We start from the raw sequence: 16,997 nt of genomic DNA, 5'->3' as shown, positions 1-16,997 counted from the left end.
ATTAATGAATAAATGGATGAACTGACTAATGAATACACCCCACAGTTCTTGAGAAGAGCAATTCTTTAGCAAGCAAAAACCGAAGCAACAACCAGAGTTTGGAAAGGTACATGTGGTTAAATGTGGCAAATTAATCGTATTTATTACTTGTTTCTATGAAAACCCTTCTAACATGAAAGGAAAGGAATTTAAAAGGTATTACAGGGGCTTTCCTGGTGGCACAGTGGTTAAGAATCTGCCTGTCTATGCAGGAGACACAGGTTCGAGCCCTGGTCCGGGAAGATCCCACATGCTGTGGAGCAACTAAGCCCGTGTGTCACAACTACAGAGCCTGTGCTCTAGAGCCCAAGAGTCACAACTACTGAGCCCACGTGCCACAACTACTGAAGCCCGTGCACCTAGAGCCCGTGCTCCGCAACAAGAGAAGTCACTGCAATGAGAAGCCCGTTCACCGCAATGAAGAGCAGCCCCCGCTCGCCGCAACTACAGAAGGCCCATGCACAGGAACGAAGACCCAATGCAGCCAAAAATAAATAAATTAATAAATAAATAAATTTAAAAAAAAATAAAATGTATTACATAATAAGAACAAAGAGAATAAGAGAGAGAGAAACAGAAGACGAGGATTTCAAGCAATTTTTGGAAAAGGGAAAGTAAGTAGAGGAGATGTCCTGGTTAAAACATGGTGAACTGAACACAAATAGTATCCTCAATCAAAATGAGTCCAAAGACATAAAGATATATTAACCCACCAGGACAAATAGAATGAAAGAGAAACAGCAAACAATGTGAACATACTTCTAGAAGCAGAAAATAAAGTGAAGAAGCTAACGAAACAGAGAAAGCTGAATACCAAGGACCTAAAGAGGGGTGTCCACAAAATCCCAGAATGTCTCAGGAATTAAAATGATCAGGTACCTTAGAAGGTGGGGATAAGTGTGACGTGATAGCTAAAAATGGGGACACTGGTTGAAAGACTGTATAAGGCATGGTGACATGCCCTGATTCTCTCCCCATCCCATGCCACCCTGTTACTATCCCCCACCATGAGATTATAGTTTTATTCTACAAGAGAAATTGAACTAAAGTTTAACCTAGGGAAACCAAAAACAGTAGAAGGTAGGGGAAAGGTGCCATATGGAAACCAGATAGATTGAGATAAAGTCTACATACTAAGCATTGAGTACATTATTCTCCTTCCCTTGTTCATGCCAAAAACATGGTAGCCAGGTTTAAACCTCCGTAACACTCACAGCAGAAGAATGGACAGTTCTTTGTTTCTTTTAAAAATTTAAAAAGTCAGAAAGATGTCCACCACATAATGACATTTGGGGATTCCCCAATGAAAAGCTCATTCTTTTCTAGTCAAAAAGCTCTTCTAATGAGCTTTTTAACATCAGTTTTTAATACGAATGACCATTAAGATATTGAGGAAAGCCTCCAATATGAACAATGAAGACCAAAACAATACCAAAAAAAAAATTCAGAGTAAACATAAAATGCAGCAAACAGAAGAAAACTTTAAAATAAAAAATAAAACAAAATAATACCGAAAACCCACCCAGCAACAACAAGCATCCAAAAAGAGGAGGTTACAAGACTACAGGGAATAAGGGGAGAAAGAGTAAGAAAGGATGGCTAACAATTCATAATATTTTAGCTATTTTCTTTAGCTAAAACAAAAATTCAACAGAAGAACCATGTGATAAAGGAGGAAATCTCTCAAAAAAGTAAAACAAAAAATAAAAATAAGAAAGTTAAAGGACAAATATTACATAAATAATAGGAGTTCCAGAAAGAAACACTGAAGGAAAGGGAAAGAAAAAGTTAAAATGAATAATTCCCAGACATAAGCACTCAAGTTTTGAGACTAAAGGGACCAATTAGTGTCCATCATTTGAAAAAAAGAACACAAACCTAGGCACATATTTATGAAATTAAACAGTAACAGGGTAAAGGATAATCTTACAAGCTTCCAGAATAGACAAATATATGAAACATGGAAAGGATCAAAAGTCAGAATGGCACTATGATTCTTAATGGCAAGCATGGTTATTAGAGACAGTGGAGAAATGCTTCAAATTCCTGAGGAAAAATGATTTCCAAAACAAAAATCTATACCCAACCAATGTAAAAATCAAGAGATTATCTATAAGCAAACATATAAAGATTCAAAAAATGTACTTTCTATGCACGTTTCTTAGGAAACCATTCAGGGTTATGTGTTCAGAAAAAAACAGGAAATATGCTAAGAGGAACAAAGGAAAAAAAATGTACAAATGACCCTGTAACATCTGGTCATATCACATGGCAAGGAAGCAATTAAAGACTAGTAGGGTTCTGTCAAAAGTACCATATTGAAGACAGTCCCTTTTGTCAAATGTGGGACAATTTGACCATCAATAAAGATAATAAATAAAATGGATTGAAAAAATATGAGATAAAAATAAAACCTCTCAAGCACTCAAGAGACTAGGATTAGAAGGTAATTTCTTCAACCTGCTAGTGTATGAAAAAAACAAAATAAATGTTATGAATCATACACTGAAAAGTACATAACACCACAGAAATCAATTTAAAAATTAAATAAATGGAAACAAATCTCTGTTCATAGGTTAAAGTGGCAAAACTCCCCAAAATGATCTATAGATGCTATGCAATCTCTATCAAAATTCCAGATGACGTCTTTGCAGAAATCAACACGTTGATCCTAAAATTTCGATGAAAGTGCAAGGGACACAGAGCAGCCAAAACAAACTTGAAAAAGAACAAAGTTAAAGGATTTAAATTTACTAATTTCAAAAATAAAAGCCCTCACTGGACACTATTAGAGAATGCTAGCAAAACAACTTATTATTTTGAAAACTCATAAATAAAAAGGAAAAACTAAGCATTTATCCTGCCTTTTGTAAACAAAGAGAACCACTGAGTGTCCAAATAGTGGATGAGGCATGGTTGATTCCTTTATAGAGGCATGTCAGGTAATAAATGAAGAAAGAGTATTAGAATATCACCATTTTGCAATGTCTAATGATTTAATAATAAATCATGTACTGAATGTTGACAGCTACTAACATGACAAAAAGAGAGTCCTTAGATATCACAGGCCTTCTAATGGAAGAACACAACATCCCTAGAAAAGTAGAATTGCTAAAAAACCTGAAATCTCTATATCAAATACAGAGGACAGAGGAACATGTTAAATAACACCAGATGCAAGCAGCAAAATCCAGATTACAGAAACAATTTAGTTTCTTCAACAAATTAAAATTAACCAAATAAACAAGGAAATAGAGGAGAAACTTGGAGACTAAGAGAGACTTAGATTAAGAGAGATCTATCATTTGTAATGTGTGAGCCTTATTTGAGTACTGACTCAAACAATGGGGAAAAAACTTAAAAAACTGTACAATTATGATATTCACAAGATAACTGGGAATTGAAACACTGAGTTTTTAATGTTATTAAGGGATCATTATTAATTTTAATCTTTTTATGCATGATAATGGTATAATAATTAATTTTTTTTAAAAAAGAGTTCTTACTCTCTAGGTATATTTACTGAAACATTTTATGGATAAAATGTGATGTCTAGGCTTTGCTTCAAAATAATACAGGGTGGTGGAGGTAAATGAGATTATAACTAAAACAAGATTGGCCATAAGTTTACAAATGTTGATGCTCATGAAGAGTACATGGGGGGGCTCATTATTTTGTTCTGTCTACTTTTACATATATTGAATTTTTCCATGATAAAATATTAAAAAGAAGACCAGAAATAAACTAAGAAACAAAAGTCATCGAATCCAGGAATGGAACGGCAAAAGAAAATTCAGAAAGACAGCTTTGCACCATGCCTAAAGAAAAACCAGTCCAGAGTGGAGCAGAACAGGAGGCTATGGGAGGGAGGCCTCCAGGAAATAAGAAAAAAAAAAAAAAAAAAAAAAGAAGATAATTCTATGAGCTTGTATGACCTTTTGGAAGTTGACAGATCTGTTGAAGTCTTTGAGTAAAAAAAGAAAAAAATAGTGATAGCTATATAGAAAACCAAAAGATGGAATAAAAGGGAATAATTAAAGATAAAAAGCTGACCAAGAAAGGAAGAGTCAGCTATTTGATTTATTAGAGAACAATATTATTTAGTCTATTTAGTCTATTTATTTAGCCAATCATATAAACACGGATACTGAATTACCAAATAATTCAAATACTGAAAAAGGAATAACAGAAAAGTGATGACATGGGGTGTTTAAATTACTACTCTTTCACTTTTTAGTTTTGTGATTTGGACAAGTTACTTAATCTTTTCAAGTCTCAGTTTACTCATCTATAAAATGGACATATCAATCATATAGGATTGTTTAAAGAATTAAAGATAATACATCTAAAATATATAGCATAGTATCTTATACATAAAATGACATACCATATAGCCAATAAAAAAGATGTATTTTAGTTACTGATATAGAAAGACATCTTAAAAATTGTGTTCAGTGAAAAAGCATATTACAGAAGAGTATGCATAATATGGCCCAATTTATATAAAACTGCCTCTCTCTCTCTCTACCAATCTACCTATCCTTATGTATGTAAGCAGAGAAGCTATCTAGAGGGAAAGTTACTATAATAAATTAGTCCTGGTTACCTCTGGACAGTGAGAGTTTAGTTAATTTGTACTTATTTTAAAATTCTTTTCTCTTTGTTTGATTTGATAAAATAAGTATGAATCCTTTCCACAAAAGCAATAAACTATCTTTACATTAGTAATATTTAAAAAATAAAACAGAGATTTAAAAAAAATAAAATAGGGAGATTGGGATTGACATGTATACACTGGTGTATAAAATGGATGACTAATAAGAACCTGCTGTATAAAAATAAATAAATTAAATAAAATTCAAAAAAATATAAAAAAAAGAAACAAACCAACTAAAACCTAACTTGAGGGTTTCAAATTTTGTATTTTGCATTAAAAAGTTCTCATCTTTCACTTTGTTACCTAAAAATACTAATATAGCTCCATGAAACAACCCTTCATGAATTATTTACTCTCTGAGGAAAGAGAATATTCCTAGTCCATCAAAAAGTCTACAAATAATAAATGCTGGAGGGTAAAGGGTGGGGATAAAAGGAAACCCTCCTAAAGTGTTGGTGGGAATGTAAATTGGTGCTGCCACTATGTAAAACAGTATTGAGATTGCTTAAAAAACTAAAAATAGAGTTACCATATGATCCAGCAATCCCACTCCTGGGCATTTATCGGGAAAAGACAAACACTCTAATTTTAAAAGATAAATGCACCCAGTGTTCATAGCTGAATCACGTAAGTTTTGATATGTTATCTTTTCATTTTCATTCATGTCAAAGTATTTTCTTTTTCTTTTTAAAATTAAGTTATTTATTTATTTATTTGGGGCTGTGTTGGGTCTTCGTTTCTGTGTGAGGGCTTTCTCTAGTTGTGGCAAGAGGGGGCCACTCTTCATCGCGGTGCGCGGGCCTCTCACTATCGCGGCCTCTCTTGTTGCAGAGCACAGGCTCCAGATGTACAGGCTCAGTAGTTGTGGCTCACGGGCCCAGATGCTCCGCAGCATGTGGGATCCTCCCAGACCAGGGCCCAAACCCATGTCCCCTGCATTAGCAGGCAGACTCTTAACCACTGTGCCACCAGGGAAACCCCCATGTCAAAGTATTTTCTAATTTCTCCTGTGATTTCTTCTTTGACTCATTTATTACTTCAAAACATGTTGAATTTCTATATATTTGTGAATTCCCCTAATTTCTTTCTGTAATTGGTGTCTGATTTTATTCTGCTGTGGTTGGAGAACACACTTGTGATTTTAATCCTTGTAAATTTATTGAGATTTGTTTTATGGCCTAACATATGGCGTATCCTGGAAAACCTTACATGTGCACTTGAGAAGAATGTGTATTCTACTGCTGTTGTGTGGAGTGTTTGATAGATGTCTGCCAGGTTTATTTGTTATCAAGTTTATAGTGTTTTTCAAGTTTTCAAAAAAAAATTTTTATTGAGTTATAGTTGATGTAAAGATTAATACAAATTTCATTTTAACAGTATATAAAAACTTTGTCCCTGTATAGCTCCAAAAATAAATTAATTAATTAAATAACTTATAAAGACAATGTTAAAGCATGAGACAAGATGATACTAAGTGAAAACAGTAGATGACAGCATTACATGTAGGCTATGTTAAACTTTAATACTATGTAAAAATTATTAGATATATGGACAAGCCTAGAAATAAAGACAAAAATGAAAACAATTTACTTGTTAGTATAGTTGGATTATGGTATTTTTCCATTCCATTTTTATTGTATGGTGTTATATATTTTATTGTCTTCTCGTCATATATACATATGAATATTTTACTATTTCTTATATTAAACCCAAATCTACCTCCCCATTAAGTTTCATTCCTTGATAATAATGTTACTCTCTGAGACCACAAAGATAAAAGTCTAATTCCTTTAAAACATGACAGATCTTTAAGTATTTAAAGACTTGTTCCCTCTAGGTCTTCCCTTTTTCAAATTCCTATAGGCTTCCTAAGATCAAGCACTACATCTTACTCATCTTCGTATTGCCGGCAGCTCTGAAATAATGTCTTAAATATAGCAGGCAATCAATAATATTAGGCATTTGTAGAGCTGAGTATGAAATCCCCTCATTATTCCGGTAACCCTTTCCCAGATATGTTTTCATTTGTTAACATGCTTCTTAAAATGTGACTTTTAGTTCCCTTTCAGTTCCTTGTCTCCAGTGACCTTCTAAAATCCACTCCAATCATTCTACACCCACAGCAATAATCGATCCTGAAAAAGAGCTCTACCTGGTAAATTCAGACCTTCCACTCTTTAGTACCTCCGTCCTCCTAGCCCTCTTGTTCACTCGCACCCACTGTAGCTATACTATCTCATCAGGACCTTTCAGTCAACTTTTACCATATCCACAATATCCTTCCTGTCTTCACATCCTTCCTCACCTTACTTTGATTTCCGAGTCCATACATTACCTTTGTTTTTATCAGTATAGTATAATTTCCCTTGTCCCACAGTCCATGCATTGCAAGCTAGTGAAAAAAAAAAAATCTTGGATCGATCCAACTATAAGCCTTTTCCAAGCCTCTACCCACGCTGCTGGGAAATATACCTTAGAGAAGACTGGTTCCAGTAACAAATCTAGAATTGCTGATCTCAATTGGTTATTCAGTGCTGCACCAATTCTACCACACTAATCTCATTATCTCATTCCCCCATTCAGCAAACTCTCACACCATGTCAATGTTCATCAAACTTTTAACCCTCAACTTTTCCATTTCTCTGAAACTTTTCTCTGAAACTTTTCCAGTTTCCTAGAGAAAATAAAAGTATGCAAACTCCCTCAACTTCTAGCCAGCCCAGAAACTATGGATATTGTAAATAATATCATAAAGCCATAAAAAGGCTGAAGGTATTTAGGTATACAAAGAAAGGACAAATAAGTACAAAATAACGTGTATGTTTATAACAACTAGTAAAAAATAGGACTTTGCTTGAAAAGGCACACAATTTATGCGGAAAGATTAAAAACTACACACAGTTGCCTAAAGGGAGGGAAACTGGGGTGAAAGGAAGATTTTTCAAAGTATATACGTTTCTATCGCTTTAGAATTTTGAACCATGTGAAAATGTTGTCTTAAAAAATAACAAATAAAACTTGTGAATATAATCATGCATGTCCTTTCATGCATGCAGTGGGGGGATGGGAAATTATTATTTAATGGGCATAGTTTCAGTGCCCATTAAAGCTCTAGAGATGGGGCTTCCCTGGTGGCGCAGTGGTTGAGAGTCCGCCTGCCGATGCAGGGGACACGGGTTCGTGCCCCGGTCCGGGAAGATCCCACACGCCGCGGAGCGGCTGGGCCCGTGAGCCATGGCCGCTGAGCCTGCGCGTCCAGAGCCTGTGCTCCGCAATGGGAGAGGCCACGGCAGTGAGAGGCCCGTGTACCGCAAAAAAAAAAAAAAAAAGTTCTAGAGATGGATGGTGGTGATGGCTGCACAACAATGTGAATGTACTTAATGTCACTGAACTATAAACTTAAAAATGGTTAAAATGATAAACTTCCTCAAGTATATTTTAGTGTAAATAAAAAAATCCACAATAGTGATAACTAAAATAACAACACAAAACACCCTCCAGTGCCTTCCTACTGCTATTATGATGAAGAACAAGACCCTGTATAATATGACCCCTGCCTAACTCCATCTTGTCTTGAGACCCTCTCTTCAATTCACTCAAGAATATTCAAGCTGAACTGAACTAGTTCCTCAAAGGCATAGCAGTCTCTCTTGCTCTGGGCCTTACCACAGAAAATTCTTCTTCCTGGAATGCAAATAAATATCACTTACTCACAGGATGCCTCTTCTTCCTCTCTGACTTACTTTTAGTTCACTCTATTAAACTCTGCCATAACATCCTTTGCTTCCCTTTTATGACACTCATCACAACTATAATTATCTGGTTAGCGTCTGACTAGAAAATTCAATGAAGGCTAGGACCACTTGAGTCTTGTTCTCTAATGCATACCTGATGCCTAGCACATGGCATGGCATGTAACAAGTACCCTATAAATATTTTTTGAATGAATGGATTAATTCAAAATTAAACCATACTCCTGACAGTCTAATCAATGAGCAGAGTAGAACCATCCCTTACTCTAGATGCTACTTTGATTAGTGTACCCTAATATTACTTTATTTTTATCAGTTATGACAGACACTTGACTTTAATTTAGCCTAGCATTATTTAAAACCAGAAGTCTTTTTGAACTGAACGACTGATAAAAGGTGAGGATTTCTCAAATCCCTTCCACACAAAGCAGACTTTCTAAGCGTAAGTGCAGAATTTATCCTATTAATTTTTATCTAGTTTTCAAACTCATCTCTGCCATCCAGTATATTAACTATTTCTCTCAGATTTGAGCCATTTGCAAATGGAGTAGACCTGACCTCTATTTAGCCATGGATTAGAACATTAAATGCAACAGTGCTAACGACAAGGTACCGTGCACTTCCATAAAAGACATTTCTTGAAGCTGACGTGACCTACTAATTAACACTTTTGGAGAATGACTATAAATACCTTTATATGTACTATCACTCAGGATTTTCCCTCTCATAAAAATTTAGACAACTATTTCTCCTAAGAGGTAGAATGGGCACAAAATATCAGCTGTAAAGAAAGTTCAGAAATTTTGATAAATTACTATAAAGATATTCTTAACCTTTAAGCATGACATCAGGGAGGTGGCTGCTAATAATGGGATGCATGGTTGGACTATCTATGTGTCCTTTTTTTCTATGTAAAAGAACATTTTTTAAAGTTGCCGTTGCCAAAGTCTTTCTTACTGCCAGGAAAAGTGAAAAAAAAAAATAACAGGAAGTCACATACAGGACAAGCCATTTAACCTTGCCAGGTTCCTATAAAATGACAGAGGGGGACTGCATGATTGTAAAGTCTTTCTAGCTCTAACGTGCAAATGGTTGAAACTGAATGTGCTGTCTTCTCCAAGTCATATTTGTATTTATAGCTTCTTCTAAATATAACCTAGTAGAGTGAATGATGTAAGGAATCTTAGATATGAGATGCTCTGATTGAGTAATTCTTTCTCTTGCTCCTCTCAAAGTAAACCAGGTAGGTGGTTACCTACACCTAGACTTCTCATCTCAAAATCACATTCATGTAAGTATACTTCTGTTTACCATCACTTATGTATTTAATAAACTTTACAAAGGTAAAGTTACATTTTTACTCAAACTTCATTTAATTTTATTTTTAATATAGTCATGACATTTCAAGTATAAAATAAGGGTCTAGAACTGAATAACTAACCATAATTTGGCTTCTGCAAAATTATAGTGTGAAAATGACAACTTCATAGAATCCAAACATTATGGAAAAAAATTTAACATTCCATAGACTAACTTAAAATGCCAAGAAGTGCCTTGATCTGAATCAGAGTCTATGAAACCATAGGGCTTTCGAGGTAAAGAAGTAAAGGAATAACATAAAACTTTTGAAATGGAATCTGAAAGAAAATGCCTTGAGAAGCATGATAATAATCTTGAAATGGTTTTCTCTTGTAAACAGGAAATAGAACACAATCATAAAGCATTTCATAAAGATAAACTTTTCTTTGAAACAGTGTCTACATTAATAAGCAAGAAAAGGACAGGTATACACTTCTAACACTTCTAATGTCATGTGACAAGTCCTAATCAGAAAACAAAAAAAAAAGAAATGTATTCTGACCAGTTAGGTTTTGCTAGTCCCCAAAATGTAATTAATATATTAATATATCTGTTTCATGCAGGCAAACGTTTGACATTTATAATCTGCAAGAATTATAACTAAGGGCTCCCCAACAATATCTACCATTGTACCTATTTGGTATTATATCCTAAAACTATTTATTATTATTTGTGTACAGGAAGACAACTGACTTTTTAATGATAACTTTGTGCTAGGACACCTTAATGAAATCTCTTTGGTTTTGAACATTTTTGAGCTCATTGTCTTGGGTCTTCTAAATAAATAATATCAGCTGCACATAATAATAATTTTGCCTTTTTCTTTCCAATTTTTTTTTTTGCTGTACGCGGGTCTCTCACCGTTGTGGCCTCTCACCGTTGTGGCCTCTCCCATTGCGTAGTGCAGGCTCCAGAGGTGCAGACCCAGCGGCCACAGCCCACGGGCCCAGCCGCTCCCCGGCACGCAGGATCCTCCTGGACCGGGGCACAAACCCGCGTCCCCTGCATCGGCAGGCAGCCTCCCAACCACTGCGCCACCAGGGAAGCCCTTCTTTCCAATTTTTACCTCTTATTTTTCTTTTGAGTAGTTAAACTAATGCCCGGAGAATAAAGGTAAAGTGTGTGACAATTAACACCCTTGCCTTGGTTTTAGTGTTTCATGTGATGGTGGCTTTGGGATTAAAACACATACAGATAATAAACGTATATATTATATGTGTTGATATGTATATAAATATCACACATGAATAACTTAAAATTATTAAAAACTGTAATCAAAGGTGAATGCTGGGGACTTCCCTGGTGGTGCAGTGGTTAAGAATCCACCTGCCAATGCAGGGGACACGGGTTCTGAGCCCCGGTCCAGGAAGATCCCACATGCCGTGGAGCAACTAAACCCGTGCACCACAACTACTGAGCCTGCACTCAAGAGCCTGCGAGCCATAACTACTGAGCCCACCCACTGCAACTACTGAAGCCCGTGTACCTAGAGCCTGTGCTCTGCAACAAGAGAAGCCACCACAATGAAAAGCCCACACACCACAACAAAGAGTAGCCCCTGATTGCTGCAACTAGAGAAAGCCCACAGGAAGCAATGAAGACCCAACACAGCCAAAAATAAACAAATTTATTTTTTTTAAAAAAGATGTATGCTGAACTTTATTAAATTCTACCTCAGCATAAATGGGGAAAATGAAATGAAGCTTTTCCTTTTCATTATTAACATGGCTAAATATATTAATAGACTTCCTAATATTAAACTATGGCTGCATTCCTGACATAGATCCCATTTGTATACGATTAATATATTAGGCCCTTTAATGAGTATCTGGTTTATACTAATATTGACTATTTCTGCATTTATAGTCTTAAGTAGAAAAAGAGCCTTGGTTCTTTTTGTGTGTGTGCTATCTTCTCTGATTTTGGGTATCAGTGTTAAACTGCCCTCACATAAACAATTTGGAAGGATTCTTTGTATCTCTGTGCTTTAGAGCCCTTTAAAAGGCATCAGAACATCACAACCACATAGGGATATTTGAGGGAATTGTAAAAAGAAAAAAATCAAATACACACACACATACTGAGAAAAAAGATAAGGGACTCAAATCACAGATAAAGACCTGATGCTCACAATATATAAAGATTTCCAGTACATCAATAAGAAAAAAACCTAATAAGCTTAGTAGAATGAAGGGCAAAGAGCACAGATAACTGACAGATAAAAGTACAAATGACTCTTACATATATGAAAAAAATGTTCAGCTTCACTTAGTAATGTGCAAGAAGACTAATGTGCGTTAAAACTACTATCAAATCACACTGGCAATACAAAATAATTTCTATTTGAATATGTTGGCAAGGTGTGGGGAAAGAGACAATCTTACTGCTGATAGGAATATAAATCGGTATACGTTTTATGGAGTGTAATTTGCAAACGTCTAAAAAATATAAAAATGCAAGTGCCCTTTCTACCAGCAATTCCACTTCTAATAAATTTATCTTACAGATTTATTCCCATGTATATTACATGAAATATTAAAATACCTAAAAATTACTGAGAGCTCACTATGTGCCAGTCACTGTTCAAGCCTTTATAAATATAAGCTAATTTAAGTCTCATAATAACTCTGAGGAAGGAATAATTATTCTGTTTTTAGAGCTGAAGAAATTAAGAGATAGTGAGGTAAACTTATTTTCCTAAAATGAAACATCTGGTAGGCACTGAATATGAAAATAAAACACAGGTGGTCTAGCTCTAGTTTTACATGCTCTTTGACACTATAATATACTACCTCTCAACATGTGCAAGGATATTCATTGCTGCATTGTATGTAACAGCTATATACCACAAAGAAACGTCTATTAATAGTACACTGCATAAATCAATTACAGGGCATCCAAACAGTAGAATACATGCAGCATTTAAAAAGAAAGGTCAAAGCTCTTCTAGTAACTGATATGCATGGATCTCCAATACATAGTAGGTGAAGACAGCAAACTGCAGAACAGTGTGTATGTACATTACAATACTATATACGTAGAAATAAAATGAAATAACATTATACACACATAACCACATGTGCTTTTTCACACATAAAGTATCTCCAGAAGGATACTGCTTCTCCAGAAGAGAATGTTTAACTGAGAAACACAGGTGGAATGGGCACTTACTTTTCATTTTTGTGCAATGTACACATCCATCTAGTCAATAAAAATAAATAATTTTAAAAATGAAATACCTGAAAGGTAAAAAATAAAGAAAAACAAACTGCCATTATCTACTCCTTTTACTTATTTTATATATGGGTCATCCACCCAAGATTTTACTTCAAATTATTCCATAACTACCACAAGCTTGAAAAACACTGGAACAAAGAATAACTAACAGAGCTTAATGTTCATGGTAAATATGTGAGGATTAAAACTTACAGAAAATAGTTTGTCTTACCTGACATGTGCATTACAGTATCTTTTGGCATACTCGGTCCATGTTCCAAATTTTTGTGGAAAGAGAGCTTCAATCTGCATAAAAAGCTGTAACAATACAAGTGTTCTCAATATGTTGTAATATTTTCAAGTAAATTAGTTACTACGATAAATCCAGTTAATGAAATAGTAAAAAGTAGAAAAGAAAATCTATCTCTTTTTCATCAAGGCTCCTCCTTCCCCTCCATCCACCCAACAATGCCATCCTATTCTTCTGGAATAACTCCTATCCTTTTCTTCAATATACATTTCTATATTTTGTATGCCTATACATGCATATTTGTATATTCTCTTCTATTCACACGAAGAGGATCATATAACATACACAACTCGAATTTCGTCCCTCAAAACATGTCTTAGACATCATTAAAGTACATATATACCTAATTTTACTTAGTTTTAAAAATTATATAAGCAATGTATAATAATAATAATAAATACTGCTTAAAGGCTGCATAGCAACTCTTTATTATGTAGACGTACTGGAAAATATTTTAAAGGTCTCCTGATAATGGACATATAGACTGTTTCTAGCTTTTATGCAGTTATAAAAATTAATAACTTGGTGTAAGTCTGTGTGTATGAGTGCAAATACGTAAATATATGTAGGTGTAGGTATATGTATCTACATCTACATCTATCAATCATCTCTCTATCCATCCATCCATCCATCCATCCCCCATCTGCATTTATATTAGATGGGTCTATAGGGTACATTTTTAGAAATGAAACAGGTCGGGTTAAGGTATATGTTTTTAAAAATGTGATAGATGTTACTATGCTGCACTGTAAAAAGATGGTCCCAATTTATACTCCCATCAATAGTGTCATAAAATCTTTTCATTTTTATAACTTTAATAGAATGCACATAGTAGTGTCTCACTGTTAATATGCTTTTTAAAAACAACAGCTTTATTGAAATATAAATTCATATAACACTTTTACTGTTCACACTTTTAAAGTATAAATTCAGTGGCTTTTAGTATGTTCAAAATGTGCCCCAGGGACTTCCCTGCTGGCGCAGTGGATAGGAGTCTGCCTGCCAATGCAGGGGACACGGGTTCGAGCCGTGGTCCAGGAGGATCCTACATGCCGCGGAGCAACTAGGTCCGTGCACCACAGCTACTGAGTCTGCACTCTAGAGCCTGCGAGCCACAACTACTGAGCCCGCGTGCCACAACTACTGAAGCCCACGTGCCTAGAGCCCGTGCCCTGCAAAAAGAGAAGCTACCACAATGAGAAGACCATGCACCGCAACGAAGAGTAGCCCCTGCTCGCCGCAACTAGAGAAAGCCTGTGCACAGCAATGAAGACCCAACGCAGCCATAAATAAACAAAAAAGCAAACAAAAATATTTTAAAAAAAAAGTACCTCGATCACCACTATCTAATTCTGGAACATTTTTATCACTCCAAAAATAAAATCTATACCCATTACTAGTCATTTCCCATTCCCCCTCTCTTCCGGTCTTGGCAACCACTAATATATTTCCATCTCCAAGAATTTGCCTATTTTGGACATTTCATAGAAATAGAATAAAAAAATATGTAGCCTTTGTGTCTGGCTTTCACTTAGCATAATGTCTTCAAGGTTCACCCATGTTGTAGAGTATATTAGTACTTTACTTCTTTTATGGCTGTATTTTGTTTATCCATTCAGCAGTTATGGACAATGGCTTTTTTACACTTTTGGGATATCATGAATAATGCTACTACGAACAGCTGTATATTCAATTCTCTTGGGTATATACCTAGGAATGGAATTGCTAGGTACTATAGTAATTTGATTTTTAATTTATTAAGGAACTGTCAAAGTGTTTTCCAAAGTAGCTTTGTTGCTTTACATCCTTTTTATATGACAACATACTCCTAAATAACAAATTGTTCAAAAAAGAAATCACAAGGGAAATTATTTAGAAAGTAGATAAGACTTTGCAATAAATGAAACTGAGAAGATAACATACCAAAAATGAGATGCAATGAAAGCAGTGCTTAGAGGAAAATTTATATCTGTATATGTCTGTATTAAGAAAGCTCTCAAATTAATAATCTAATTTTTAACCTTAAAACACTGGAAAGAAGAGCAAACTATACCCAAAACAAACAGAAGGCATAATGTAACAAAGATTAGAATGGAAATGAACAAAATAGAGAATGGAAAACAACAGAGAAATAAATCAATGAGACCAAAAGTTGGTTCTTGGAGAGATCAACAAAATTGACAAAACTTTAGCTCCAACAACCGAGAAAAAAAGAGAGATGGCTCAAATTACTAAAATCAGGAATGAAAGAGGGGACATCACTATCAACCTCACAGAAATACAAAAAATTATAAGAGAATTCTATGAACAATAGTATGCCAATATATTAAGTAACGTAGATGAAATGAACAAATTCCTAAAAAGACACAAAGTACCAAAACTGACTCAAAAAGAAACAATCTGAATGGACATTATTCAATGAAGAGAATGAGTTGTTAACCTAAATTGACTCACAAAGAAAAGTTCAGGCCCATATAGCTTCACCATCAAATTCACCAAATATTTAAAAAAGAAGTAATACCAATGTTTTGCAAACTCTTCTAAAAAATAGAAGAGGAAGGAACACTTTCCATCTCATTCTTTGAGGCCAGTAATACCTTAATAACAAAACTGGACCAAGATATAATTTTTTAAAAAACTACAAATCAATATCTCTTATGAATATAGACACAATAATCATCAACAAAATATTAGCAGACTGAATCTAGCAACATATGAAAGGATTATATATCACGACCAAGTGAGATTTATCTTAGAATGCAAGGTTGGTTTAACATCCGAAAATCAATGATTATAATACACCCTATCAATAGAATAAAGGACAAAAAAAATATAAGTACCTCAATAAATGCAGAAAAAGCATTTGACAAACTCAATATCCTTTCATGATTAAACACTCAATAAACAAGAGGTAGAAAGGAACTTAACTGATAAAAGAAATTTGCAAAAAACCACAGGTAACACAGGTAATACTTAAAGGTGAAAGACTGAGGGCTTTCCTCCTAAGATTAGGAACAAAATAAAGATGCCCATACTTGCCATTTCCATTCAAAATTGTACTGGAAGTTCTAGCCAGGGAAATTAAAGCAACATATATATGATCCTGTCTACAAAAAATCCTAAGGAGTCCACTAAAAACTACTAGAAATAATAAATGAGTTCAGCAAGGTTTCAGGATACATGATCAATACATAAAAATCAATTGTATTTCTATATACTTGCAATGAACATTCTACAAATGAAATTAAGAAAACAATTATATTGACAACAGTATCAAAAAGAATAAAATATTTAACAAAAGAAGCATAGGACTTATCCTGTTAAAACTACAAAGCACTGTTGGAAAACAATTAAATCCTAAATAAATTGAAAGATATCTCATGTTCATGGATTTGAAGACTTAATACTGTTAACATGGCAGTACACTCCAAAGTGATCTGCAGGTTCAACACAATACCTATGAAAATCTAAGCTGAATTCTCTGCAAAAAATGCCAAGTTCTACAAAAAAAATCATACAGAAATTCAAGGGACCCAGAATATCCAAAAACATCTTGAAAAAGAAAAACAAAGTTGGAGGACTCATACCAGTTTCAGAACTCCTAATTTAGAACTTGTAATTTTATAGTTTTTTCTTAAAGAGTCCCAAACATCCCCAATTGTAT

General features: G+C 34.6%; 1 protein-coding gene across 5 annotated transcripts in view; it reads right to left on the bottom strand.

The window, feature by feature from the left end:
* Window positions 1–16,997, bottom strand: part of ZRANB3 (zinc finger RANBP2-type containing 3) — a 275,954-nt gene that overhangs the window by 96,131 nt on the left and 162,826 nt on the right. For all 5 annotated transcript variants that reach the window (XM_032638607.1, XM_032638608.1, XM_032638610.1 and 2 more), the window contains one exon: window positions 13,256–13,341. In XM_032638607.1, the coding sequence (XP_032494498.1) occupies window positions 13,256–13,341 (86 nt within the window). The remainder of the gene's footprint in view (window positions 1–13,255; window positions 13,342–16,997) is intronic.

This window comes from Phocoena sinus, chromosome 7 (assembly GCF_008692025.1).
Source record: "Phocoena sinus isolate mPhoSin1 chromosome 7, mPhoSin1.pri, whole genome shotgun sequence".
Taxonomy (NCBI): domain Eukaryota; kingdom Metazoa; phylum Chordata; class Mammalia; order Artiodactyla; family Phocoenidae; genus Phocoena; species Phocoena sinus.
This window is presented reverse-complemented; position numbering and strand designations above follow the sequence as displayed.